Genomic DNA, 25,352 nt, shown 5'->3' on the forward strand with positions numbered 1-25,352 from the left:
AAAGCATACATACTTCTGCAGCTGGGGCAGTTAAAACAAAACACCCACACGTTCACCACAATATAACAAATCCGTGCCAACGTGCATTTAATATGCAAACTAATCTTATTCACCAACCAGTCGACCAGCTTGGAAGGTTGATACTCACCATGAGCGTGCCAAGAATGCAGACCAGATGAGTCACTGTGGCATAAGAACAACCTGTTGACCACATTTTAGGTAACTGCTGGCCTACAGGAACAGATAATGCAATACAAAATCCATCCCATTCATCAAAGCATAACATCCCCAATACACTTAAGGAAAACATGACTTTTACTAGAACTTTGGAAGATCCAATGATATTTCTAAGCCTGCACCACTGCTGCTACACCCTCTGTGAGGGCTGGGGAATCCTGTTTATTTTGGCCTATATTTTGTGTAGGTTTTTGTTCCCCCAATAACCACTAGCGAATTAGCAACTAGCTAATTCGCGATACAAACCAGTGCCTGGTTCTGACCACGGTGAAACATTTCAAACAGGGACACAATAACATGGTTCAATGGTCACTCATGAGCGTATTAACCAATGAAGATCCACGATGCCTCATAACATTAAAATAAAGGACAATAAAGGTAAGAAGCAGAGCCAAATATTTATGAGAGCTTATTTGCACTGTAGATTTTAATTTATTTTCATTATGTTGTAGGACCGGATTTGCAGCGGGGACACCGATGAGTCATTTTTTTGACTGCACCACCCCCTCACAAACGAACAAACTAAAAAAAACAATAGCTGCATGATGACAATAGAGATGGGACAGCAAGGCGTCAACCTCAAAGTGAACCCACAAAATGGGTGACGTCATCACGCGTCATCGGTTAGTCACTGACCTGAACCAATCACAGCGGTCTGCTACGGAGCGCAGCGTCAGTGCTCTGCAGACGCACTATGGAGCTCCGTTCAGCGCACACCAGCTAGGCCGCTGCTTCGCCTGGGGGGGGGGGCAAGCGTTTCTGCCCCAAAGCTCCTAGGAGACCACTGCATGCTGGTTCTCCTGTCAGCCACTCCATTCATTTCATTAACTGGGTTTGTTGCTACTGGCGACTGAAAACTGACCGAGTCTGATGAGTTTGACATCAACTGATGGCCAACCATTTTAATCCTGGAGCAGAGACACACACTTACAGTGCTTGTGCTAACGGAACAACACAATTAAAGGTTCTTATTCCATACAATGATAAATCACAATAATAATACTTTATTATTATCATTATTGTTACTTCAACCAAGCAATCATAATTATATTAACATTTGGCCCTGAAAGTCAGGGATATTGCTTCAATCAATCTTGGTACAGTTAACTGTCCTAGGTCCCAAAACAGCTCATTTACCAACTGAATACTAATTGAGCATAAATAATTTAATTAAGATGCAAATATACTGAAAGGCTATGTTACTTCATAAGTGTTCATAAACACAAACACCTCAACACAATGTGCATTTTTAGCAAAAGAACAGTACCAAGTACAGTATATACCAGTCAAGTGATGTGGAATCAAGTGAAGTCAGATTAATGTTAATTAACAGGTCAATAAAATTTAATTAAGAACACAGCAGATAAAAGAAAAAAAACTGCTGATAGAGTGCGTTTCCAGGACAGGGATTGGGATACAGTGGTAAGAGACCAATCAACTGATAATGAACACGCATCATCGGGTTTTAATACTTCTCAGAAGCAGTGGTTTAACAAGAAACTTCCACTGGTGAACAGAAGAGGGCACCACATATCAACATCTCAAAATCCTCCATTCTAGATGCACTTCCAAAAGCATTCCATTTTCCTCTCCAAATCCACTAAGAAAAAGATAAAGAAACATCTCAGTAGTTTAGTTTTATCTCTTCAATAGGGCTATTAATTAATGTGAGGTGATGCTTTAGCCATTTTTAGGGGGAAAAATAATAAATTAGCTAACTGTCATTGAGTTCTGTCCTTTCCTTTTTTTGAGAATTACAGGCAGCTCCCAAACTCAAAAACAAAATGGAACAAATGAATGATTTTAGAATAAAATTCTCTGAGGATCTTTACTCCTGTCCTGAACATTGCTTCCCCCCCTCCTTCCACCCTTCCCCCAGAGGCATGGCAGGTTCTTCAAAAAAAAAAAAAAAAAAAAAAAAAGTTCAACATATAAAGTGTATTTTAAAGAACATTCCTCACGCAAATAAATGGCATCATGTCTCTGGGTTACAATCATAAATATCAGATAAAAATAAGCCTAAATTATTTCTTAAGCTATTGGAAAAAAAACTGTTATATTTGTATTTACATTTACTACATTGAAATATCAGGTAGTCAAAAAGTTCCTTGATACACAAACATTTAAAAAAACTGGCCCCTTATTTCATCTCTTTAGATGTTGTCTAACACAGCAATCCAAAAATGCAGCCACAAATTTCCCTGAAATCCAAGTCCCTGGTCTCCAAGTGGTATCACTTTTTAGATTCCCAAAACAGTAGTTTTGTGGTCTCCTTAAACATGTGTATTTTAATATCTGGATACTACTTATAATACAAGAGGGTGTACAGTAATGTGGATATTTAAACTGATATAATGAAAGTGTTGACCAGTGCATTTTCATGTACCTGGGATCTTGCTGAAATTGTTGATGGGTGATTTTTGGATTGCCACTATTCCTCTATTGACACAAGTACATTCAGACTTCCTAAATAAGTTGTTTTTGAACATTTCGACAACATACAAGCGTGTTAAAATGCGAACAAAAACAAAAGAATTTTAGGGGTGCAAAAGGAAGGGGAAAAAAAGAATAAATAGGAAAAACACATGCTTAATCTTAAAAAGTTCTGGCTAAAAATAGCCCAACAGGATCATCTGAAAGCTTCCGGCGATGCACTGAAATGCATTGTAAGTGATTCCATTCTAGCTGGTCACTCGAATTGTGTTCACATAGAACTGTAGAATGTATTAAGGTTATGTATCTTGAGGAAGGAAATGGTGAGACCACTTAAATGTCAAAACTAATATAAACAGGCACATGTAAAAATCTACTGTTAAAGAGTTTTAAAAAATTTGTATGAGACTGTAGGTGGTACAACTTTTCTAAACGGCAGCAGACTACAGGCATGGGGTCGACAGGATAGGCTGCGTTAATCTAGCACCCCACATACTGACAATGACGCTGCTCATATATATTAGTATATATACTGTACACATATAATACACTATCGGACACTGTATCGCAGAGGAGAGAGAGAGTGCCTTTGTTCATAGCCTCTGTCACTGTAAGGTTCCTTGCACTGGGTCCCGGTAACAGGAAATGACATAGGAGACAAACAGTACTCCGTTCCTGAAATCAGACAGAAGAGAAGAATAAGTGGAGAAAAGAAAAGAGAAGTTTTAAAAAGGGGGGCAAATAAAGGACACTGGCTTCCATTGTACATTGTGGTGTTTGCGCGTGTCAGAGGGTTCTTTGTTTCTCTTTTTTCCCCCAGGAGAGAGAAAGCCTTCGTTCATACTCATTCTTATACGAGTTTAGATCACTGTGCCAAAGCAATTGCAGATTCCTGCAAACCACTACTACTGCCAAATATTTGCAGGCCAGACCTCATTAGAATGAATTTAACTGGGTGCCAACAAGCGGCACATTACACTATGATGTCACCCAACACCAGAGACATAGTGATGTAATTATGTGTCTGCCGGTGACTTGCTGGCGCACCTGTCAATCTTCTGTATATTGTAGTTTGTGACAGTGAGCAGTGAACAGGGACCAGAAAAGCAAATGAGATAATAACTGGTTTTGTAGGGATGGAAATATCACCCCCCCCCAAAAAAGAAACAGCTGAGCCAGTCCAGGTTTTTTACCTGAAGCAGATTAGTGCTCTGAATTGACATTGGCCATTGTAGTGGGAGTTAAACATACCTACAGTAAGACCTGAGCTGGTTCAAACTGCAACACCCAGTCATTTGCGTCTCTGGTTTTGCAAAGCAAAGCAGATCGTAGTGCGTGTGTGAGCGGGGAGATATCGACCCGAGCGTGTGAAAATCCCTAATTTAACTTGAAAAATGAACACTAGGGTTCAGTACGCTAGCTGCATATCCAGGGCAAAAATAAATAAATAAATAAATAAAATAAAACACGAACCGGGTGATAAAATCTCATCCCTGACAGAGGCGCGAGTTCCGAGCGGAATTTTCCGCTGCGCTCACCAGGTGCCGCGCGCCTCCCTTCCCCCGTTTTCCCTCCGCTTCCGGTCACATGGTCCGGCTGTACTCGATGCCGCTCTTGGACGAGATGCCCGACCAGGGCAGCAGGCTGCGCAGGAGGCTCTGGGCCTGGCGGTAGATGCGCTGGGGGATGGAGCACGGGCTCAGGCTGGCCAGGGTGGAGCCGATGTGCTGGATGTAGTCAGTGGGGAAACGGAGTCAAGGGCCGTGCGCAGGGTAACTCAGAAGCTACGGGTTCAAATCCCAAAGGGGGTAGTGCCGTTGTATTTAACCTGAACTGCTTCTGTAAATATACAGTTATATTAATGGATAGAATGTAAAAAAATAAGTCGCCCCAGATAAGAGTATCTGGCTTAATGCTTAACAAGAACCTGTTAGGAACAAAACAGGCCTGCTGTAAGAACATAAATCCCATTTTCTAAATAAATCACAAAGTAGGAAGACATACACCCTCACACCCACCCAGAGGTGCTTGAAGAGGATGATATCTCAACGACAACACATTAAACTCACACGCACATTATCTACAAACTTCTACTTCTTCATTGCCGCATTGAAAACTAATGTTTTTGGATGACAGACCTTCGTCAGAGCCTTGAATGAACTGACAAACTCCCATTAGCAAAGAGATTTTTCACTCAATCACTGTAAATTCCCACTCATTTAAACGAGAATGGCCCGTTACAGCAAAGGAGCGCCACGGCGGGAATGGAAAGGCCAAAGGATATAAGATGGTCCAGGGCGGGTGGCCGCCATTGATGTAGAGGACGTAGGTGAAGCCGTCCTTGAGCACGCCCCGGATGGAGTAGTAGTAGGGCAGGTAATGGTGCTGCTTAAAGTCTCTGTTCTCGTAAAAGTGGATGGCCGTGTTGTTGGTGGTCAGCACGTGCAGGTAGATGGCCTTGCAGTGGTCCTGCGCGGTGGTGGATATGTGCTCCTTCAGGCTGTCCAGCAAAAGGGAACCTACAAACAGGGGGGGTGGGGGGGCGGGGGGAAAGAGGTGGGGGGTCACCAGTTTGTCCAGCCCCCTCTGTCTCTACGGTGTGTGCACTCTTTAGCCCAGGGATACTCAAATGTGGCCGTCCAGGCCAGTAGTAGCACTGGTTTTCTTTTCCACACGACAGTTAATTGATCGATTGATGCCGCTGACTGGCCAGAGATTTAACTCATCTGGTGTCCTCGGTTCGAGGAACTCTTGCCTTGAGGGGCATGATGTGGCAGGCTGGCCTGGATCAAGTACACATTTGAAACACTTGAACTCTTCAGATGCTGGCAAAATTTTCAAACTTCCTGTAGATCCCTGAGAATTGTCAACAATCCCTGACTTAATAGCACTAGTACAATCGCATGACAGAACAATTTTGTTCTGTTGATATTTTTGAACGCAGCAATGTCTTTTAAAAACAATCTGGCGTCTAAAGGGTTACAGTATCTCCAATGCAGAGGTTCCCCAACACTGTTCCTGGAGATCTACCATCCTATAGGCTTTCATTTCAACCCTAAATTGGCACACCTGATTTTACTAATCAGCAGTTCAATGAAATCTCTAGCTGTTGAATGAGGTGTGCTTTGTTAGGGTTGGAGTGAAAACCTACAGGACGGTACATCTCCAGGATCAGGGTTGGGTACCGCAGTTCTAATGCTTATCTGACCCAGGCCCGCCGGGGGGTGAGCATGTGCGGAGCGGGATCCGGCCCCCGAGCGCACGGTACCTATTCCATGTTTTCGGAACTCCTTCACCACTCCCAGGCTTAGGATGTATGCGACCTGCGTGTCAACAGGAAAGCTGGAGGCCAGGATGTCCCCATCCTGCAGGGAGAAGAACGGCAAACAGCGGCAACTTTACCGCACTGGAGCAGTGCCACCCCACACAGAAACAAGGATAATTAACGCACCGCATCACCAAGCCCACCACCAATCAGAGCCCATCATTAATCAGAGCCCGTCACCAATCAGAGCCCATCGTTAACCAGAGCCAATCACCAATCAGAGCCCTTGCATTTACATTTGACAAATTCTTTTTACATTTGTTCATTTCAGGCATTTGGCATGCACTCTTATCCTAAGAGACTTACAAAGCTTATACTTATTTTTACATTCCATCCATTGATACACATGAATATTCACTTCAGCCTTTCAGGTTAAGTACCTTTCTCAAGGATACAACAGCAGTGCCACACCTGGGATTTAAGCCTGCAACCTCTATTTCGAGTTACAAGCCCAGCTCGCTGAACATTATGCTGCCCGCGCACGTAACCAAAGCACACAGAAAGCTCATGTGTTTGAGCACAAAATTATGAATCCCCCCCGATATCGATTTGCAAATTAATTTTGCAGCAAACACATTCTGGTCTGGTAGTAGGGAATTCCACGTTTCCCCTTACAACTGGAGAGTCGCATCTGTGAATCCACAGAATGAAAAAGCAGCTGATTCTGGAGCACAGCCCCATGGCTCCACTTGGTCTCCCGGTTTCCCCCCGACCCCCGCACGCTGCCGTTAAACTCCGCACCGCTGCGCAGTAATTAAACAGGCCGTGGCCAGACTGTTAAATGCTCTGTTACAGGTGGGGATTAACAGGGCGAAATTCACAAAATGCTATTTTCTCTGTCACAAAACCTACTCTCCGTTTCTGTCAGGAACAGCCGTGCGTAAAATGGACAGAGGAAGCGGGTGTCAGGGGACCGAGTCCTTTCCAGAATGCACCTGGAACGGAATCTGTGCGCAGGTCCAACTCTACGGTAGAGCGCCCCGGCTTCAAATCGGCCCCCCGATGTACCCGCGCTATTCGAGCTAACGGACGAGCGCTCCGCTGCCGCAGCCGCGCGCGCGCACGCGCTCCGAACCGCGGCAGAACCCCAGGGCTCCGCCCCCGGCAGCCGGCTCGGCTCCGAACCGCGCGGTAACGAGCACAGCGGCTCCCCCAGCTGGGGGGGTAATAAATAAATAAATAAATCCATCAAGTCGGGGCTGCGCGGTCCCCAATTAGCCTCCTTCCGAAAGCAGAGCCGAGCGGGGCATCCCTCACCCGCCCCCCCGGGCCCTCCACTTAAGACCTTTCAAGCGGCGGGAAATATTCCCCGACCCACACGCCTCGCTCGCGGGCGCGATTTAACGCTCGCGCGCCTCCCAGAAGAAGGGGAATTTAAAACGGGAAAGGATGCTGTTCCAAGCGCAGTTTCCCCTTTGAGGTCTCTGGGCTGGGAGACAGTCTACACGATATAAACCCCGGGGAAAGTGTTCGGTTGGACAGCTCAAATCGGCTCAGCGCGCCTCGCCAGGCCGTACTACATCCAAACCTTTCCTGGACGTTATCTTTTTTTTTTTTTTATGGTCGCGTTATTATCGCGTTTTTATCTCCGAAACTTCGAGCACTGAATCACGGGCGAGGGCCGGTGCCGTCGCTGCAACGTTCTCCGTTGTTTTGAGAGGTCGCGCGCGCGAGCGGAAACGGGCCGCGATCGGTCGCTGCTGCTTCCCGTTCCGCGACCGGCCAGCCGAGCGCAGAGGACAGCGATGCAGGGAGATCGCCCGCGCCCGTTCGACCACAGGGGTCGCTGTTGAGCAACGAAGCAGCGTCTAAAGCCCGGTTTTACAGCAGCAGACCCGCGTAAAGACGCCACAGAGCCTCCCAGCTGCTGCAGCCTATTACTCAACCACAGCCTGTACATCTAGGCCACAGGCCATAGCTACACATGCTTTGAGAAACTGCAGAGTCATGGTGACTTCAGGCATAGATCGTGGTTTCAAACGTTAGCCTGACTGCAGTGGGGGGCTCCGATTCCGTCACCAACTGAAGCAGAAAATGGCTGGACATATACTTTGCTAAATTCACAGCAAGCAATGTCCTTTGCTTCTCACGGCTGAGAAATCACACAGAAAATCTGCCGGTGAACCTGGGTGGGAAGTAATATTGCTCAGTTTGTTTGTGTACATGAAATTAACATAAGGATCAAGCCAATTTAGCCAGCCCGCTTCAACCCTAACAGGCACCATTACAACTGCACAAATGAGCAGTGCCAACATTGCAGTCACACCTCGAAAGGTCCAATCAAATCAGACGGAACCCAAGCAAGGGTCCAATAAAAACAGCTGCTGGTTCATGAACTGGCACGACTCCACTCGGGGTGGGACACGTTACGATTTTTCTCAAAACAATAATGAGCTGATCTGTCCTGGCACTTACTCAAGTACTCCTTAAAATTTTTGTGCCTCAAGCCCAATTTACCACAGTAGACCCGCTTAAAGACGCCAGAGAGCATTTTATCTGACGCAGGCTAGCCGACGTAAGCTTTCTCCAGCGTACGCTAGCCCACATGACAGCGCTCTTTGAAGAGATAAAAGCTTTCTTTGACCCGTTTACAGGCACGGCTCTACCGGCCTTGCCGATTTTCCGATCGCTTTCTTTCCGAACGTTTAAGAATTCAGCCGACAAGTGCTTGTTTACTCAAGCAAACTGTCCCACCCCAAGTCCCTACCATTCGTTATCAGTTACAGCTTGTGTGCATGATACTGAAATGAAAAACCATAAGCTAACTGTTCCAGAGGGCAGTAAAAGCACAGCTGCTCCGGTTAACCCACTGTGCGCCGGCTCTTCAGCATGGACCTGTAACAGAGCGTGGGACAGGCGCAGGAGGTGGCAGTGTAGCACAGTGGGTAAGCAACTGGGCTTGTAACCGAAAGGTCACAGGTTCGATTCCAGGGTAGGACACTGCCGTTGTGCCCTTGAGCAAGGTACTTAACCTGCGTTGTTTCAGTACATATCCTGCTGCATAAATGGATGTAAATGCCATGTAAAAGTTGTGCAAGCCGCTCTGGATAAGCGCGGCTGCTAAATGCCTGTATTGTAATGTAAAGGAAGTGCAGCCGGCTCACCCACCTCTTTGTGTACTTTGGTTCGGCTCTTTATTTCAGCCACTATCATTCCCACGATGCCCTCTTTGAAGGTGGCCGCGAGGGAGAAGAACTTCCTGTTTGAGGTGATGTCGTGATACCATGAGTCTGGGTACCTGCGAGAGGGAAAGAGCACATTATTAAAGTTTTTTTTTTTTATACATCTTTTAATACAACCTTTTCATTTTTTTATCACAGATTTGGAATGGCCAATTGAGCCATCTGGGCAAGGAGGACTGCAGCTGCACTCCTCTGGTGTCTGTAAGCCAGTGACTGTTTTCCACACCACAGGCCACACAGTGCTACAGGAGAGGTGCATAACTCACCAAATACGATCGGTTGCTATTGGGTGCCTATCACAAGCGTGGGTAGAGCCAATGGAAACTTGATTAAGTAAAACCAAAAAGCCAATTCAGTCCCAGCACTGTGGACAACCAGTCAGAGTTGGAGAATAACAGAGCTGTCTGTTCTTATTTAGAGCGGAGCCATCCAGAAACATAGTACATATTTGTTTGTTTGCTTGTGATTTGCATTCTATTTATCCAAAAAAAGTCTAAAAAGTCCAGTATGGCACAATGTGTTTAACAGCCTACATGACACAGGTGTAAAAACAAATTAATAATAAGCACAGAATGGCCATAAGTACAAAGGACTGAAACAGCACTCCAACTTACAGCAGTTCGAGCAGCACTAGGTTTTACTAGAAGCAGAAGAGCAAGCTGAGCAGATGCCCCCTGCTGGTGGATTCAGCTCACTGCGCTATTCTGCCTGCTGTAAGATCTGGAATGGCTCAAACTCATATCTGCTCTTTCCTATCCCTGTGCAAATGAAATGCACTGAGCTGGAAAAAGCACAAACAATAAAATGGGCAAAAAGCAAAACCCTGCAGTGATGCAGAGGAACTGCCACACCATCAAAAGGACCCCTGATCTTTTCATAACAGTCCAAGAGTGCGGTTTGATTGGTCAGCACAACTGCTATTAAAATGTCAATTTAAAATGACATCACTGTTATTGAAAACCACAATGACTGAGCACTTACAAGTCACACAGTGCAGCATCCACTGATCCAATTAAGATAATACACACACATAAAGGAGCTCTTCTGGATGCGAGAGTTAAAAAGACTGACTGCAATGACAAAGGAGTCTCAAAATTTGCCGCAGTGAGGACTAACGATCCTTATTTTAAGCAGGGCTACCGTATCTCTGGGAGAGCAGCAGTACTCACTCGATGGGGAACCAGTCACCGCAGAGCAACTTGACGCGATCTATGTCATCGTGACAGAGTAGGCGGAGCTTAATCTCGCTGAGCGCAGTGGGGGGCACCACGTCGGTCATTCACACCTGTTCAAGGGGTGGGACAGGAGAATTCAGGTGGAAGGTTCACATGCGACACAAAATATAGAGTATATATAGTACTGCTTAACAGCAGTGTACATTTTTGCAGTACATCACTGTAAAATGACTTTACAGTAAGAGCCGTGTACATTTTCAGGCCTGTAATTAATAGAAAATGTATCTGCTGTGCCAGAACAACACATTAATGGTCCAAGTTTCCTGTTTTTCTTTTTTTTTTATTCAATGTACTACGACACACTTTAGAGTCACTGCATTCTTGATGGTGCCAAAACCACCATTCCTGCCTCAGTCCTGCATACAACATTACTGCTGTTTTCAGGTGAAGAAAAATGGGAAAGGGCAAGTGTGTTGGTTTGGTGGGACACAAATATAATATATAAAACTGAAATAAACTAGTGTCACACACAGGTAGATCTAACATAATGGCATCACCAGTAAAGCTTTTACTTGATACCCTCTCCAACCAGATATAATAGTAAGATTCATGTTGAACGATAACTGTAGGTTATCGGATCATGTTTGACTAAACAACATGGGATGCCATTTAAAACAGAGTAACGTTAACATAGCAACTATTGGATAATGGGAGGTGACATTTGAAGGAGATGGATAATTAACTTGTGTTCAGTCGTAGCTTTTCATAACTAAGCCGTAAACACGTTATCGTAGTCGTTTGCTGATGCATACACAGATGTGTGTTCATTCGCACACAGTAGGCTAACGCTAGAGGACTGGCTAGCCAGCCTGAGGAATAATGTTAGGATGGCAGTCAAAGTAGTCTAACAACAAAGCCAGAAGTTATATATATATATATATATATATTAAAAAGGCGCTATTGACAGTTAACGATGACTATTTAAGATCATAGCTAGCTAATATAATAATGGTAACTATCTAACTACAAGACTTCACATCTCAACATACAGAACTAAGTTAACTTCTATCGGTAGCTAGGTATCAAGAAATTTAAATAGCTTAGCGTAAGTCAGATCGAACACCAAAATAAGCATCCTTAGGAAGACATTTAGTTTACAAGAGACAACATATAGTATGCAATTAAATGAAGGACAGGCGTGACAGTTAAAACAATCCATTCATAACCCTTCAGGTCCAACTAACTAGGCAGTGCAGGGTACATTAGCTGAGAATTTAGCTGACTTAGCTGAATAGGTTTGAAAGCATCCCCATTTGCATGACGAGCTAGCTAGATAGCTGGGTTAGCCATCTCTACACCAACGTTAGCTAGCTAGCTAGCTACCAGGTTAACAAATAACACATTTCCAACGACTTAAATGTTTTAGGTAGGGGTTAACAATGACGGCTTATCGACACAGTACAACATATAAACATTATCCACTTATATTATCAACAAATCTTCTGCTATCTAATTATTAAAAAAACGTTACAATGACTGCAGCCAGATAGCTAGCTTGCCAGCAAAACGATGAGTAGCTAGCGAACTGGCTGGCTCCTTGTTGGCTAGTTTTGTAACCTGCCTTGTTTCTGCGCTTAAAGCGAGAGGAATGTTGACGACTGATTTCCTTGGGTGTTCCGAATGGTGTTCAATGTAGCGGCAGTACCATGATAAATTGGTTTCAGAAGCAAAATAAGCATTCAGCCACGAACGCCGCCAGCTAGCCACGGTAACATTAGCTTCGCTAACTAGTTACTGATACTTGGCTCGTTTTCTTCCGGTGTCCTTACAGTTCGGAATCCAGCCTCGTTCTGAGGTGTTGTGCGCTCATGTTCAGTGCGCATAGCATAGCGTACCCAAATATTGTACCGAGACTACACTTGCCCGTACATTATTTACATTCACATACACTGATATATTCATAATTGTGATCCTGCTGTACCTCGTCTGCATCACAACTGATGACTGTAATAATTTACTCATTTAAAAGAATTACCTGGGAAATTCAGACGTTCTACAGCTAACCTTGCCAAAAATATACAATGCATACAATTATACACCATGCTAATAGATCTGGTATGTAATTTTATTATAACTTGTAAGAAAAACAGGCGTTATCTTCACTATTAAAAAGACACATTAACATTAATTTTCAACATACCAAACGATGTTTATTGTCTGGTTTCCAAGCTGAACATATTTTGAACCAGTGTGTTTCCCAGTAGCCCAAGAAGTGAGACATTATCCAAATAATTACTAAGGTAGAATATATCAGTAAAAAAAAAAAAAAGTCACATTCACTTAAAATTATGTCCTTGGCTTCAAAGGAGTGCTAAAACCTTGCTCATGAAAACAATAAACTAATGAAACTATGTACGTACATAAACATTTTTCCCTTCAAAATGTCACACGGCTCTCCTTAATTTAAACATGGTGTAATAATGCTTGACTGTCTTCTCCTGAATTATCAAATGCTTTTTCCCTGCCAAAAACCATACATGGAAAGCACCATTTAAAAGGTAAAACAAGGCAAATAAAAAAATTGTGTGTACTGTACATTCAGAGATCAGTGGCTGTTTTGACCCATATATATATTTAAATTATTCAAACTGATGCCTGTTAAATACAATTTAACACACTGAAGAGACAGAACTGGGCGAATCACAAACTTTAAACTCTTGGTATCATGTATATTCAAGATGAAGAAGTTGTGCTTTCATTCAATTTCTGATATTTAATTTCCGTTCATACAAACCAGTACAACATTCTGCTTTTTAAAAAAGGTTAAAATGAAATAAATAAAAACATTAAAACAAAAATATTGTCAGGTAATTTCAACAGTCCTAAAAAATTTTTTGTTTTACTACTCTTTCAAACAGGTGAGGACTTTGAACTAAGATTTCCAAATAATACCACTGCAATAGGAATGCTGTGGTTTTCACTACAAGTACAGTAGCATGTGTCTGTCAACCAGTTTTCCTTCAAAGTGCTGTAAGTACTTTACAGCACAGACTTTGGGATACAGGTCCATGTTTGCATACTAGGCAGTAAGGATAGGCAAGGCCACCACTGGCACTAAAGAAGACAGAGATGCAGGTTGTGAGCAAAATGTGGTGTGTAATGTGTGGCAGGAGTGTGTGCTATGAGCAGAACATACTGTGAGGGGGCGGGAAGAGGAGTGTGTATTATGAGCAGAACTCTCTATGGGGGGGCGGGGGATGGGCGAGGGGACAGTTAGGTGTGTGTTATGAGCAGAGCACTGTGAACGAGGCAGAACAGGAGTGTGTGTTATGAGCAGAACATACTGTGAGGGGGGGGTATGTGTGTGTTATGAGCAGAGCACAGTGAACGAGGCAGGACAGGAGTGTGTGTTATGAGCGTGCAGTCGATACGTGGATAGGGGGGTACGACTCCTGCTGGAATTCAGGGTGTGGCGGCTGCAAGAAGGGGCCCGATTTCACCAGCTGAAGCAGGCTGTTGGGGAAAAAGGGAAACATAAACCTGAGACAGTGACACAGTATTTCGTCTGTTTACACTGTATTGTCCCCATTGGCTCTGACCATGCATGCTTCATGCACACATGATTCATGTAGCTACAAAAAAAAAAAACTATATCTATGCCCAGATTAGTCCGATTGCCACAGGTTATCTTTTTGTCCACATTGAAAATATAACAATAAAAACTGTAACACTTTTCAGTTCTTAACCATTTCATTTTTTTTTTTTTTACAAGAAAGTGTCCCTTACCTATTATATGGCAGTCTGGAGCAAAGGCACCTCAGGTCCTCTGTTTGAACAAAAGAGAACATTGGACCAAAAAACACTGGAGCATCGGGTAAGAAGGATTTCATTGGACAGGACGTGGTCACATGATAAAGAGCTGCTCCACCCACCTCTGGAGCAGAGTAGCGCCCCCGCTGCCATGGCGACCTGCAGGGCTTGTGCCAGCCGGTTCAAGGAGAGCTCGGATTCAGCAGCAGCGTCGCCAGGGTTGAGCTGGTCCACCAGGACGGCCAGCTCCCCGACGAGCTTGGCCACGTGCTCCAGCGGCAGCACCCCCACGCGCCCGTACAGGTGGTGCTCTGTGAGGTCAGCCCGCAGGGACACCAGGATCTGCAGGACGCTGAGGTGGAGCATGGAGTACAGGGACCCCGGGGCCCGGCCTCCCTCTGCAGGACCCAAGGCAAGAGCGGCCCCTGGGCAGGGGGCCAGCAAGGGCTTCCTGTGTCTCTTGTAGGCCAGGGGGGACTTGACGCACCAGCGTACGAGCCCCAGCAGAGGGGTGGATTCCAGGGCGCCAGGGGGTCGGCTGGACGGCATTGGTGCGCTCAGGAAAGTCAGCAGGGTCAGGCGGGGGTTATCGTGGACCCATGTGACCACCATCTCCAGCAGGTCAGAGGAAGGGATCAGATCATCTGCATACAGGAAGGGGCATAAGACCATTTGATTATTCCAACAACTACACTCAAAAACTGATTTAATATTGAGTTAGTGCAACAAAAATGAAATGGTACATAAAAGGTCAGGTGAAAGTGAACTAAAACTGAAACTGCGGGTTGGCTGACCACAAACCTTTTTGTTTTATTCATTTGTGCACTTGGTTGCTTTTCCTATGGATTCATCTTGACTTACACACCTGAGTTCACAAAGTAGGCCTCAGTGTAGCTCCCACCTCTTGCTCTTTGGCAAATTGCAATACTCAGTCAGCAGACTGCTAGATCCCAGTGCACAGTGGTCTGAGCCATTCTATGTTTTCACTAACAGATGGTGCAGTGAGCCAAACCCTTCAGCAGGTGGCTTTCCTCTGCTTTATTATCCCCTGCTTTTGAATTTCAGGCTGGAAATGTTCTGTTTCCACCCCTGGATTTGAATTGTTTATATCCTGTCTCGTCTATTTTTATGAAAATGAAACACGGAATCCCCAAGTTAAAATATATCGCAAAAGATAGTACTTTCTGGAATACAGTCATATCCTTACGTGAAGTCAAGCAGAGGATTTCAGGCTCAATACTGGAGACCCACTATGTGTGCTGGTTTTAATTAAACTATAATTGCAACCCTTGAACTGTTGAGCTGTTAGTTGTCCTTAATTTAACAGTTTTAATATTACCAATATACCAAGAAAAGCACAAAATATCATTGATATTTGCTGTCCCAAGCTACTTTCTTTATTATTTTTATGAGTTTTAAGCTGCAGGTAGATATACACATTATGTACAATTAACTTCTAAGCAAACTGTAAGTCGATTTGGTCGATCAATTTGCTAATGACTTACCAATAAATTCTACATGACTCTTCTACATAAAAAAATTGAAATGAAATGAACAAGAAACAAGTTCTAGATACCTGAGGAGAGGTCATACACGGCAGTAACCGCAGTGATAAACTGACAACAGAACCGGGGGCTGACAGTAACAATGTCCCTGAGTGCACAGGCTGGACTGGGTGCCGAGTTGCAGTAGTCATCCACCAGGACCTTGGCAAGCCGCATGCAGTGGGAGGCGGGGCTTCTCTGTGACGGAAAGGAGATTGTAACATACAAGGAGCACACAGCAGAGAGAGAGAAGGCCATAAAAAGCAAACCTTCAGAAAAGCACCTGCTTTCTCGGCGTCACATAAATACCTGACCTTAACCTATCTGAGGTATATCACCTGTTACACTCTCACAGCCCACGGTACACATGACACACACCTGAGAAAACACCTGTGTTCTGGGCTCTCTACTGCTACTCTACTGCTGTAGAGTTAAACCAAGTGAACCTACAGGAGCTAATAAGAAGTGAACAGATAGAGGGAATGTTGGAACGGTGCAACAGGGCTTTCCAAACTGGGGTCCATAAATCTTTGGAGCCATCCTAAGGGTTCCTCAGAAAAATGGGGGAAAAAATGCATCCTTTTCAGAGTACATCCTTTAACTATCCATAATTCATAACTGACATGATTTACACATTCAGATAAAAAAAAAACATTGTTTGGGCTCAACACCTCTAGTTAAAATGAGATCTGAGGAATTATTAAATATTTGAATTCATGAATATTTAATAATACTTATAATAATAACTTTCGGGATAGAGCAGTGATATGACAACACCATGCTTCAGACCTGTTACATGCGTTAGCAAGTTAAATAGACGCTGCATTGCGATAAAGGGCACAAAAGTTAACAATGTTCCTGAGGCGAGTGTGTTCAGGGCCCTCGCTTATAATGGCAGGGTGTGACATCCTCAGAATCACTGTGATGTCCGAATAATTTTCCCGCCAACCTGTAGCCAGGACGCGGCGCACTCCAGCACAGGCACTCTGCACACGGCAACGGCCATGGACACCAGTTTGCCCAGCATGGCCATCCTGCGATCGTCGGCCATGTTGCTCTGGGGGCTGAAGAGGGCAGCAAAGATGATCTGGCGGAGCGAGTCTTTGCCCTGCTCCTGGAAGTAGCTGCATGTGATCTCCAGCAACTGAAGCTCCTGCAGTGATGTCATCTTCTGTAGTGTGCAGGGCAAAAGGCAACACAACACAGACGCAACTGAAGCCAAATACAGAGTACGTTAGCTCACGTAGGTTAAGGGTGTCTGAATGCCCTCAGAATCTCATTGATTTTGGATCACCTATGAGTGAATAAGAATTTTAAAATGAACTATTTAATTCTGCAATCTATTTAGTAATAGAATTTTTAAATATTAGTATTGTTTACCAATAAAGGACATTATTATTATTAATAATAATAATAATAATGATAATAATGTTATCACAATTATTAGTAATACTATCTCTGTTGTTATTTTTTCTATTATAGCATTTAACTAAATATTTAATTGCTATGAATAAATGAAGACTTCTGCCTACTGTTTTGGTACAGCCTTATTATCAAGGTCTTCAGTCTGCCAAAATGTAGACATATTACTGTATGCCAACAGGCAGTTAATTCTGCACATTATTTGTTTTAGTTTGGTCTCTGTTTACTGTGTTTCTAATTTTGCTCTCTTCTGATGTACTGCCAAAGCCGCAGAACATTAATATTTAGCAATTTACTTAAACTTTGACTGTTTCTCAACCTTGTTTTAGAAACCACTTTAAAATACAGAGGCGGGTCAAAATAGTCCAAATTCCAAATACCGTACAACTTAACTGCCCACACAATTTAGCTGTCTATCCAGAAGTTCATCTGCAGGCACAATCAGTCAATGCCCGTACACATTAACCTAACTTACTTTTCGCTGCATGCTCCGGTCTTTAGGAAGGTTGAACACAAACTCCTCCACCAACTCGACGCTTCCATTGTCTACCACTGGGGCGGCAGTGTTCTGGAGCTGGTTACTGAAATGGATGTCCAGGTGGTAGAGCACTTCTTTGGCAGCGCTCAGGGCATCCCGACGCAGCAGTGACCGGCGAATGTCAGTCATGGTTGTCTGGAGCAGAATCACAATTGCCCACATGGGCACCGTAAGGAGGGGTGGATTTAGGACGATTCCAATGGCCCTGATTGTCAGGGACCCTGAAAAAATATTAGAACATAAAATTTTCTGGGTGGTGGGGCCCAACGTGAGATCTTTTCATGGTTCCCAGGTTCCCTGGTGGTGCCCATCATTGCCAATAACAACAAAAAATCAATAAAAATGCACTTTCGTTACTCACAGCTACGTGTATCGAGGTTGCACTGAATAAATTGTCTTATAAACTGTTCGATTCGCTAAAGCTAAATCTTATATGTGTATTTATAAACATTGCATTATGGGAATTTTTGTCAGGAGCAAATAGGCAATGTCAATAGTAGTGCTTTACATGAAATTGTATAGCTTCAGTGTTTCTCAATTATGAGTTCTGCATAGTTTCCTAATTTATAGGCTATTTAGTCGATTGCAGCGTTGTGATCACTGTCGTTATCACTGCAGAAAATCTGGCAACGTTATCTAAATGTTCGATATTGTAGCAACGCTGTAACGTAATCCTGCACAGAACTCCACCCGTTTAACGGTATAGTCTAACGTTAATTTGCCAGATTACTACCATTTAACCAATTAAAACGTCCTATATTTCTCTTTTATATCGTTGACGCAAGCAAAAAGAACGAATTGATTATTAACGTTATAAGCAATAACGTTAAATAAAAATCATCTATTATTCATCACATGCATCGCTTACTGGCTCAATTCCCACATCGATGTGACAGCCTAGATGTGCAAGGAATCTATGATGTTACCTAACTAGACTAGCCGGCAACGCTGGTTAGGTTAACTTGCCAAAATCCAATAAATTAGCGCTAACAAGCTAACGTTAGCTAGTTAGTTAGCCTAGCTGCACACTCCTGGCAAAGTCTCGAATGAAATTCAAACTCATCCAGAGTCGACCATGACAAGCGGCCCAAATTGTCTTCACTAACGTAACGTTTCCTCAATTTATTGTGGCTAGCTACATTCGTTGCACCCATAACTACATTACCTTTGCTTTTTATACCTCGTTGATAACCGACATTTTTCTGCAGTGCACTACAAATATTAACATTATTTTTTAGTGAAAGAAGTAGTTAACGAAGTGTATACAGTCCCTCTAGCAACAACTTCGCTTAAATTTAAAGTATGGTGGCCCTTTTGGGACAAGCAATTCGTTGTTGTCGTTGAGAACACTAATGCATATTTAACATCACATACGTATATTATAGGAAATAGGAGGCAACTGCAAATAAAATCACTTGCTAATTTTGAATCCACAAGGTCAGTTAAATTGCCTGTAATCTAAGGCATTAAACTGGGTATACACGTGTCCAAGAAAACACAGTTTATTAAATGTATATATTCATTATGAATATGCAGTCTGATTCCAAAGATTCATACATTATCCCAAACACTGTTTAATATATAAACCTGTCATTTTGAAAATTCCTTCATTCTGAAGCTTATGTTGAATTAGGAGAGTAGCCTACTGAAAAACTTTGATGAATGATGCATTTTTACTGGAAAACAGTCATATTATGTATTTCTTTTTCTGCATGTTGTGTTTGAACAGGCTTATCGTCAAGGTCCTCAGTTTTATTCTAAATGAGTGCTTCATGCACATAGACGTATTCAGCTATCACCCTCACTGTCCAGTGAAACCCCCCTCCCTCCACTAGTCTTCAGCCACCAACAATAAAATCTGTTTCACATGAAAGGGTTTCACACGTTTTCTTTTTTTTTTTTTTCAACCTGTCCTGGAACAGGTTACACATTATATGGCAAGCCATATAAAAGACAGCCACAAGGATCCTTCTCATCTCTTCACACAGCCAGGAACCAGACACAGCTTCAGGTAAAGAGTCCTTTATTTGCCATATGGTTTACGCTTGTAACACCTTGCCAAGTATAAAACTGTAAAAAGAACATAAGGCAATTATGAGGGCAGTATGCTCCAGGTGGCGGTCTCCCGTGCTTTTAAAATGACATTCATGAAATTGCATTTTGGCTTTAATACCTGAAAACTTCATCCTTAAAGGAGCAATGAGGGTGCATTCTAAAGCTTTGTCGCAACATAAATGTATATCATGAGGACTGTTATTGCAATCTAAGAATTAGTTGGTTATTGAAGCTGCATTGTTTGAATATACATCACATTTCTGTCCTTGACAGAGTGTGGAGAAACACCTTATTGCCGTTTCCTCAGTAGATTTGGTCGGGTGTAGTGAATTCCATATATGTTGAATTAAAACACACTCAACACTGAAAGCAAGGATCAATTTAAATCACAGGTGCTTTAATACAGAGACTGTAGGAGCACAATGACAGTATGTGCGGATGGACAGGGGATCCCCGGCATACCGCAATGAACTCAACCTAACAAAGAAACTGCACACTTTTTATCGGGAATATATCTTTTAGGTTCTGTGCTTGGATGCCTCAAGTACACTTACCCTGCAAAAAAACATTTCCCAACAATTACGTCTTCGTCATAATTAACACACGCACTTTTCTCTCAGCAACGTTGACGTTTCAGTTTGCTAGCAAAACTAAGATAAGACACAGGGCCCAATTATTTTTTAACATGAGAGAGAGAAAGTAGGAGAAAGGGGGCACCTCCTGTACATGGAACCGGTCTGAATGGTAACAGAAATGCATGGAGTATCTCAAAGCACATGTAATTATCTCACGCTTGAGATTTAAGCATTTTAATAAAGAGCATGTTCTCTTCTCACACAAAGGTAAGAATTTGGGAGTTAGTCATTACACATGAAAACTGTTAAAAGAATACATATTAATCAGATTAACCTACAGGGTCCAAGTTAAACTACGCGGTCGTTCCCTGCACTTGGAACGGTACTTCCCTCTAGGGTTTTCAACACACTTGTTCCTTGTTATGGTTATACATTTTGTTGTACGTCGCTCTGGATAAGAGCGTCTGCCAGATGCCTGTAATGTAATGTAATGTAATGTAACATATCTAATCACTTATATGTTATATGAATATATAATGTAGAACTATAATTAAACAGCATATTCTTCCACAAGAGTCAACGACTTTCCTGAAACTTTGAGGATGGATGTTTTGACTATAATTTTATGTATTTGGATTCTACTTGTTTTCTGTTACCTGCTTCTGTTTCTTTCTTTGCTCCCAAATTAAGAATGAAGATAATCGGTGCTTTCCTGCTGATCCTGGCATTTGTGGAGCTGTCCACAGGATCCCTGTTTATTGGCGCCTTCAACATCAGATCATTTGGTGATAAAAAAGCATCAAATGCCACCTTGGTTGATATTATAGTCAAAGTGAGCGAGCCAAATCTTGAGTGCTAAAATCACATTTTAAAGGACTTTAAAGGCCAAATCCAGGGCTTTTGCAGTTCAGGAAATGATGGACACTTGTGCATGGACAATATATTTCATTTGCACTCTCCTTAAACTTCACATTTTAAGCATTTACCATTACCAATATTTCAGCATTACATACCTTCAACAGGTTAACTGTAATTATTTAATAGACTGTACAGTTTAACTTGAGTGCCCAACATCCTTTTCTTTTTCAATTTGGGTAAGCAGCATTAGACAGCTTTAAACTTGGGCATGCATTCCTTCCCACACTGCCCACACTCCTTTACATAAAATGTTAAGGTTTTCTGGGTCCTACATCTACTACACTGCCTGGCCAAAAAAAAAGTCGCCATTTGGATTTTTTTGGACAGTGCCCACTGTACAAGCCTCTGGAGGCAGTGTTATGATCTGGGGTTGCTTCAATTGGTCAGGTCCAGGCTCAGCAACGTTATGCGGCAATAAAATGAAGTCAGCTGAGTACCTGAATGTACTGAATGACCAGGTTATCCCATCAATTGATTTTTTCTTCCCTGACGGCACGGGCATATTACAGGACGACAATGCCAAGATTCATCGGGCTCAAATTGTGAAAGAGTGGTTCTGGGAGCATGAGGAATAATTTTCACACATGTATTGGCCACCACAGAGTCCTGACCTTAACCCCATTGAAAGTCTTTGGGATGTGCTGGAGAAGACTTTACGGAGTGGTTCGACTCTCCTGTCGTCAATACAAGATAATGCAATTCTGGACGGAAATAAATGTTGTAATGTTGCATAAGGTTGTCGTAACAATGCCATGGCGAATGCGCCCTGTAATCGAAGCTAAAGGCGGTCCAACAAAATAATAGAGTGCGCGACTTTTTTTTTGGCCAGGCAGCGTATTTTTCCAATGGTGTATCTGCAACAGAATGGCACACAAAACCTGCTCTTTTTAATCTTACTGTGCAGCATGGCTGTACGTACCCGTCCCAGAGGGTAGCTGTTTTAGAAGAGAAATGTTATACCAAAACTGAAATGCAACCTTAATTTTATTTATCATTATTTTTATTTTATTCTTATGACCACTTCTGTTACCACTGCACCACCAGTTCAGTCAAATGTCTGCACTATGCCACTCTTGTTTTTGATCCACGTTTTTCTATACTGTAGGTTTCTATAGTCTAATATCAATAGGAAAGCAATAAGTACATTGTGAGGGTCACTGAAGCTCTACTGAATTTGAGTGCAGTTTTTTTCCTCCAACAGATAGTCCACATGTATGATATTTTATTGATTCAGGAGGTCAGAGACAGTGATCTGTCTGCCACTAAGAAACTGATGCAGAACGTCAATGGGTAAGAACCAATTTCACCATGGAAACAAATCACAGCAATTATCTGTCACTTTATATACGGTCTATCAACAAATTATTCAATTACATGATTTACTAGACAAGAGACAAATGAGAGAAGAGGCAAGTGAACATGTAAGAGACAACTCATGACAACTAATGGCATTGTGAGGCACGCAGCTCAGCTTGAATTGCAATTTATTTTAATGTCCATGTTCTATCCATGTGGCTTTAGATTTTAAAAATAAAATAAATGTAAACCCTTTTTTATCCAGGGGATCATCACCTCACAAATACAAGTATATAGTCAGTGAACCACTTGGGAGAAATACCTACCAGGAGAGGTACCTTTATCTCTACAGGTAAAATTATATGTAAATTCCTTCTCCAAATATATGAAAAGCTACTTTCAATGTTTTATGTGTACACTCTCAAAAGAGAGTTTCAAAAGGCTCCTCTTTGAGGAACCCTATTCAAGATTATTGGTTGCAAAATGGTTCAATCTAGGGGCTTTCACACTTTCCATACTTGTAACAATTCCCATGATTCCCCAAAATAGAGAGGATTCGGTGTCTGTGGTCAAGAACTTCACATATGATGATGGAGCCGAGGCCTCTGGGACCGATACCTTCAACAGGGAGCCCTTTGTGGTGATGTTTTCATCTCCCCATACACGTGCGTGAAGTTTCTCGGTAGTGACATCATCTCCTGCTACTAGTCGACGTGAAAGTAGCAACATTTATGCCTTTATGCGTCAGTAGAAATGACCATTTCCGTTACGCTCATAACAATTATAATTGCAAATTGGTCTGTGAAATCAGTTTTTTTAAAATAAACTTGCATTTTTGTGTGATCACCTTTTCAGGTGTCCCCGAATTCGCCCTGGTCCCTCAGCACACTTCTCCAGATGATGCGGTGAAGGAAATCGATGCCCTATACGATGTCATTGTTGACATCAGAGCTCGATGGAATACCGACGTGAGTACACAAGATACAAAAAACAAAATGCGAGAAACAAGTATAGCTATTCAACCCACCGCTGTTCACCGTTTGGAAGACAGCCCAATAAACACTGTAAGAAAGGGCCTTTCAGGGCGCTATTGGGTGACTCTTACAGCTGTTGGCCTGAATTCGGACAGTGCCAGTGCCCATCTCCGGAAGCCTAACAGGACACAAGGGATTTATGAAAATGGGACGAACATGTCTCTTCCACAAAACTTTAGGCTACAAATTCTTATTTAGTTCTGTTGTCTCGTCCATCACAGCAACCCCTACTGGTCAACTGGGTGCCCCGGGGCCTCAAATTGTGGACAGCGGTGTGAAAAGACCATAGGCCGTATGGAAAAGACGCAGGCGCTTATCTTGACATCAGTTGGAAAGAGAGCCCGTGCTTGTGTGCACTCTACTGAGCAGGACTGGTGAACATGACTGGGCCTTAAAAGAAACCTTTAAGACAACATGAAATATGCTATAACTACAGAAATATCAGAGTGCTTTCTGAGCACAGCAAGTAGCACCTCTCATTTAACAAAGCGCAATGGCAGTTGTATGCGCATCCCATCACTGCTTAGCCTTGTAGAGGAACAGGGTGCAGTGTGGAGAAGCAGGGGCTATAGTTCGACGTAAACTGAATTCATGTTGTCACATTCTTTCAGTTGATACAAATATTCATAAATTCATGGGACTAGAAAAAATTTCATTTAAAAATTGTTTCTCAAAGTAAAGGGCAATGAGCTATATTTAATGTTTCTACATATTACAGTTCCCAGCCTGTCATCATGGGTGATTCATACCTACTTTACGCCAGAGATAAATGTTATTCAAAGCTCAGAATCTCTTCCATGTCCTTTTCACAGAGCACTTATGAAATATACCGATTAAAATGTTTCTCCTCCATTTTCCCTTTCCCAGAACATCATTCTTTTGGGAGATTTTAATGCCGGATGCAACTACGTGGCTGGCTCTGACTGGCAGCAGATCCGGTTGTACACGGATAAGAGCTTTCACTGGCTGATCCCAGACAGTGCGGACACCACCGTTTCACACACAAACTGCCCTTACGATCGGTGAGAAAAACAACGATAGATCCATTATTCCCACCAATGCCTTCCCGGCGTTTGTTGCTCTCGTGCTCACCCGTCTGGCGTTTTCTCCAAAACAGGATCGTGGCCACCCCGACCATGATGGAAGCGGTGGTTCCTCATTCTGCCTCGGTCTACGACTACATGACCTCGCTAAAGCTTAAACTCGACATGGTGAGTCCACATACCATGCAGCCATTTCATTAGAGTATCAATATGGGATCAGTAATCACAATGACCACAACACCAAGGACATGTAAATCAGTCATGTATGCACAGGCTATTTATGTAAATCTGTGTTGGGTCACATCACCTGTACCAGCTGAGGAAGTAATGTAGAACTGTAGTCCTTTAAGGACTATGTTAAAATCCTGCTCGCAGGCCGCTGGTACAAAAGTATTGGCAGGGCTGGACTTCCACTTGCTTTACCCTTACTGGTCTCTTCTCCACCCAGGCTCTAGCAGTCAGTGATCATTTCGCTGTTGAGGTCCAGCTCTTCGGCCCTTAGGTGCGCCCTGCTTCCCGAGACAACCTCCTGCCATTTATCTGCACAGGCAATGACCAGATCAACGGAAAAGAGCACATCCAATTACATTCAGAAACATGTGGTTTTTGCAGATATCAAATAAAGTTTGAAAAAGACCATGCCAATCATTTTTGTGTAATACTAGAAAAGTGGTTTCTCTAAAAGAAAAGCCAAAACACTTTTTCCAAGTTCCCATTTCATTGTTTACACTATTTCAGCAGTGTTTTCCCACTGCTTTCCCCTTT

At 42.9% G+C, this 25,352-nt stretch overlaps 3 protein-coding genes across 4 annotated transcripts; 1 reads left to right on the forward strand and 2 right to left on the reverse strand.

The window, feature by feature from the left end:
• Nucleotides 1-1,221: 1,221 nt before the first annotated feature.
• On the reverse strand, nucleotides 1,222-12,205 carry nat15 (N-acetyltransferase 15 (GCN5-related, putative)). Its single transcript, XM_035398382.1, has 7 exons — nucleotides 11,974-12,205; nucleotides 10,347-10,462; nucleotides 9,104-9,233; nucleotides 5,939-6,035; nucleotides 4,955-5,189; nucleotides 4,209-4,410; nucleotides 1,222-3,345 (listed from the first exon to the last, which is right to left on the reverse strand). Exons 2-6 carry the CDS (start codon nucleotides 10,454-10,456, stop codon nucleotides 4,254-4,256), a joined length of 729 nt encoding a protein of 242 aa, XP_035254273.1. The 5' UTR covers nucleotides 10,457-10,462; nucleotides 11,974-12,205; the 3' UTR covers nucleotides 1,222-3,345; nucleotides 4,209-4,253.
• A 258-nt stretch (nucleotides 12,206-12,463) lies between these two features.
• On the reverse strand, nucleotides 12,464-18,991 carry LOC118216831 (uncharacterized protein C7orf26-like). 2 transcript variants are annotated; one of them, XM_035398381.1, is made up of 7 exons: nucleotides 18,832-18,991; nucleotides 17,604-17,801; nucleotides 16,656-16,877; nucleotides 15,739-15,904; nucleotides 14,285-14,806; nucleotides 14,139-14,178; nucleotides 12,464-13,865 (listed from the first exon to the last, which is right to left on the reverse strand). In XM_035398381.1, exons 2-7 carry the CDS (start codon nucleotides 17,793-17,795, stop codon nucleotides 13,763-13,765), a joined length of 1,245 nt encoding a protein of 414 aa, XP_035254272.1. In that variant the 5' UTR covers nucleotides 17,796-17,801; nucleotides 18,832-18,991; the 3' UTR covers nucleotides 12,464-13,762. The 2 variants fall into 2 exon arrangements, with proteins under 2 accessions (XP_035254272.1, XP_035254271.1); XM_035398380.1 differs by having other exon boundaries at nucleotides 17,604-18,989.
• A 579-nt stretch (nucleotides 18,992-19,570) lies between these two features.
• On the forward strand, nucleotides 19,571-25,224 carry dnase1 (deoxyribonuclease I). The gene is made up of 9 exons (XM_035399361.1): nucleotides 19,571-19,677; nucleotides 20,987-21,128; nucleotides 22,416-22,504; nucleotides 22,776-22,862; nucleotides 23,060-23,175; nucleotides 23,366-23,478; nucleotides 24,412-24,566; nucleotides 24,662-24,755; nucleotides 25,036-25,224. The coding sequence occupies exons 1-9, from the start codon at nucleotides 19,601-19,603 to the stop codon at nucleotides 25,087-25,089; spliced, it is 927 nt and encodes a 308-aa protein (XP_035255252.1). The 5' UTR covers nucleotides 19,571-19,600; the 3' UTR covers nucleotides 25,090-25,224.
• The last annotated feature ends 128 nt before the right edge of the window (nucleotides 25,225-25,352 follow it).

This window comes from Anguilla anguilla, chromosome 17 (assembly GCF_013347855.1).
Source record: "Anguilla anguilla isolate fAngAng1 chromosome 17, fAngAng1.pri, whole genome shotgun sequence".
NCBI lineage: Eukaryota > Metazoa > Chordata > Actinopteri > Anguilliformes > Anguillidae > Anguilla > Anguilla anguilla.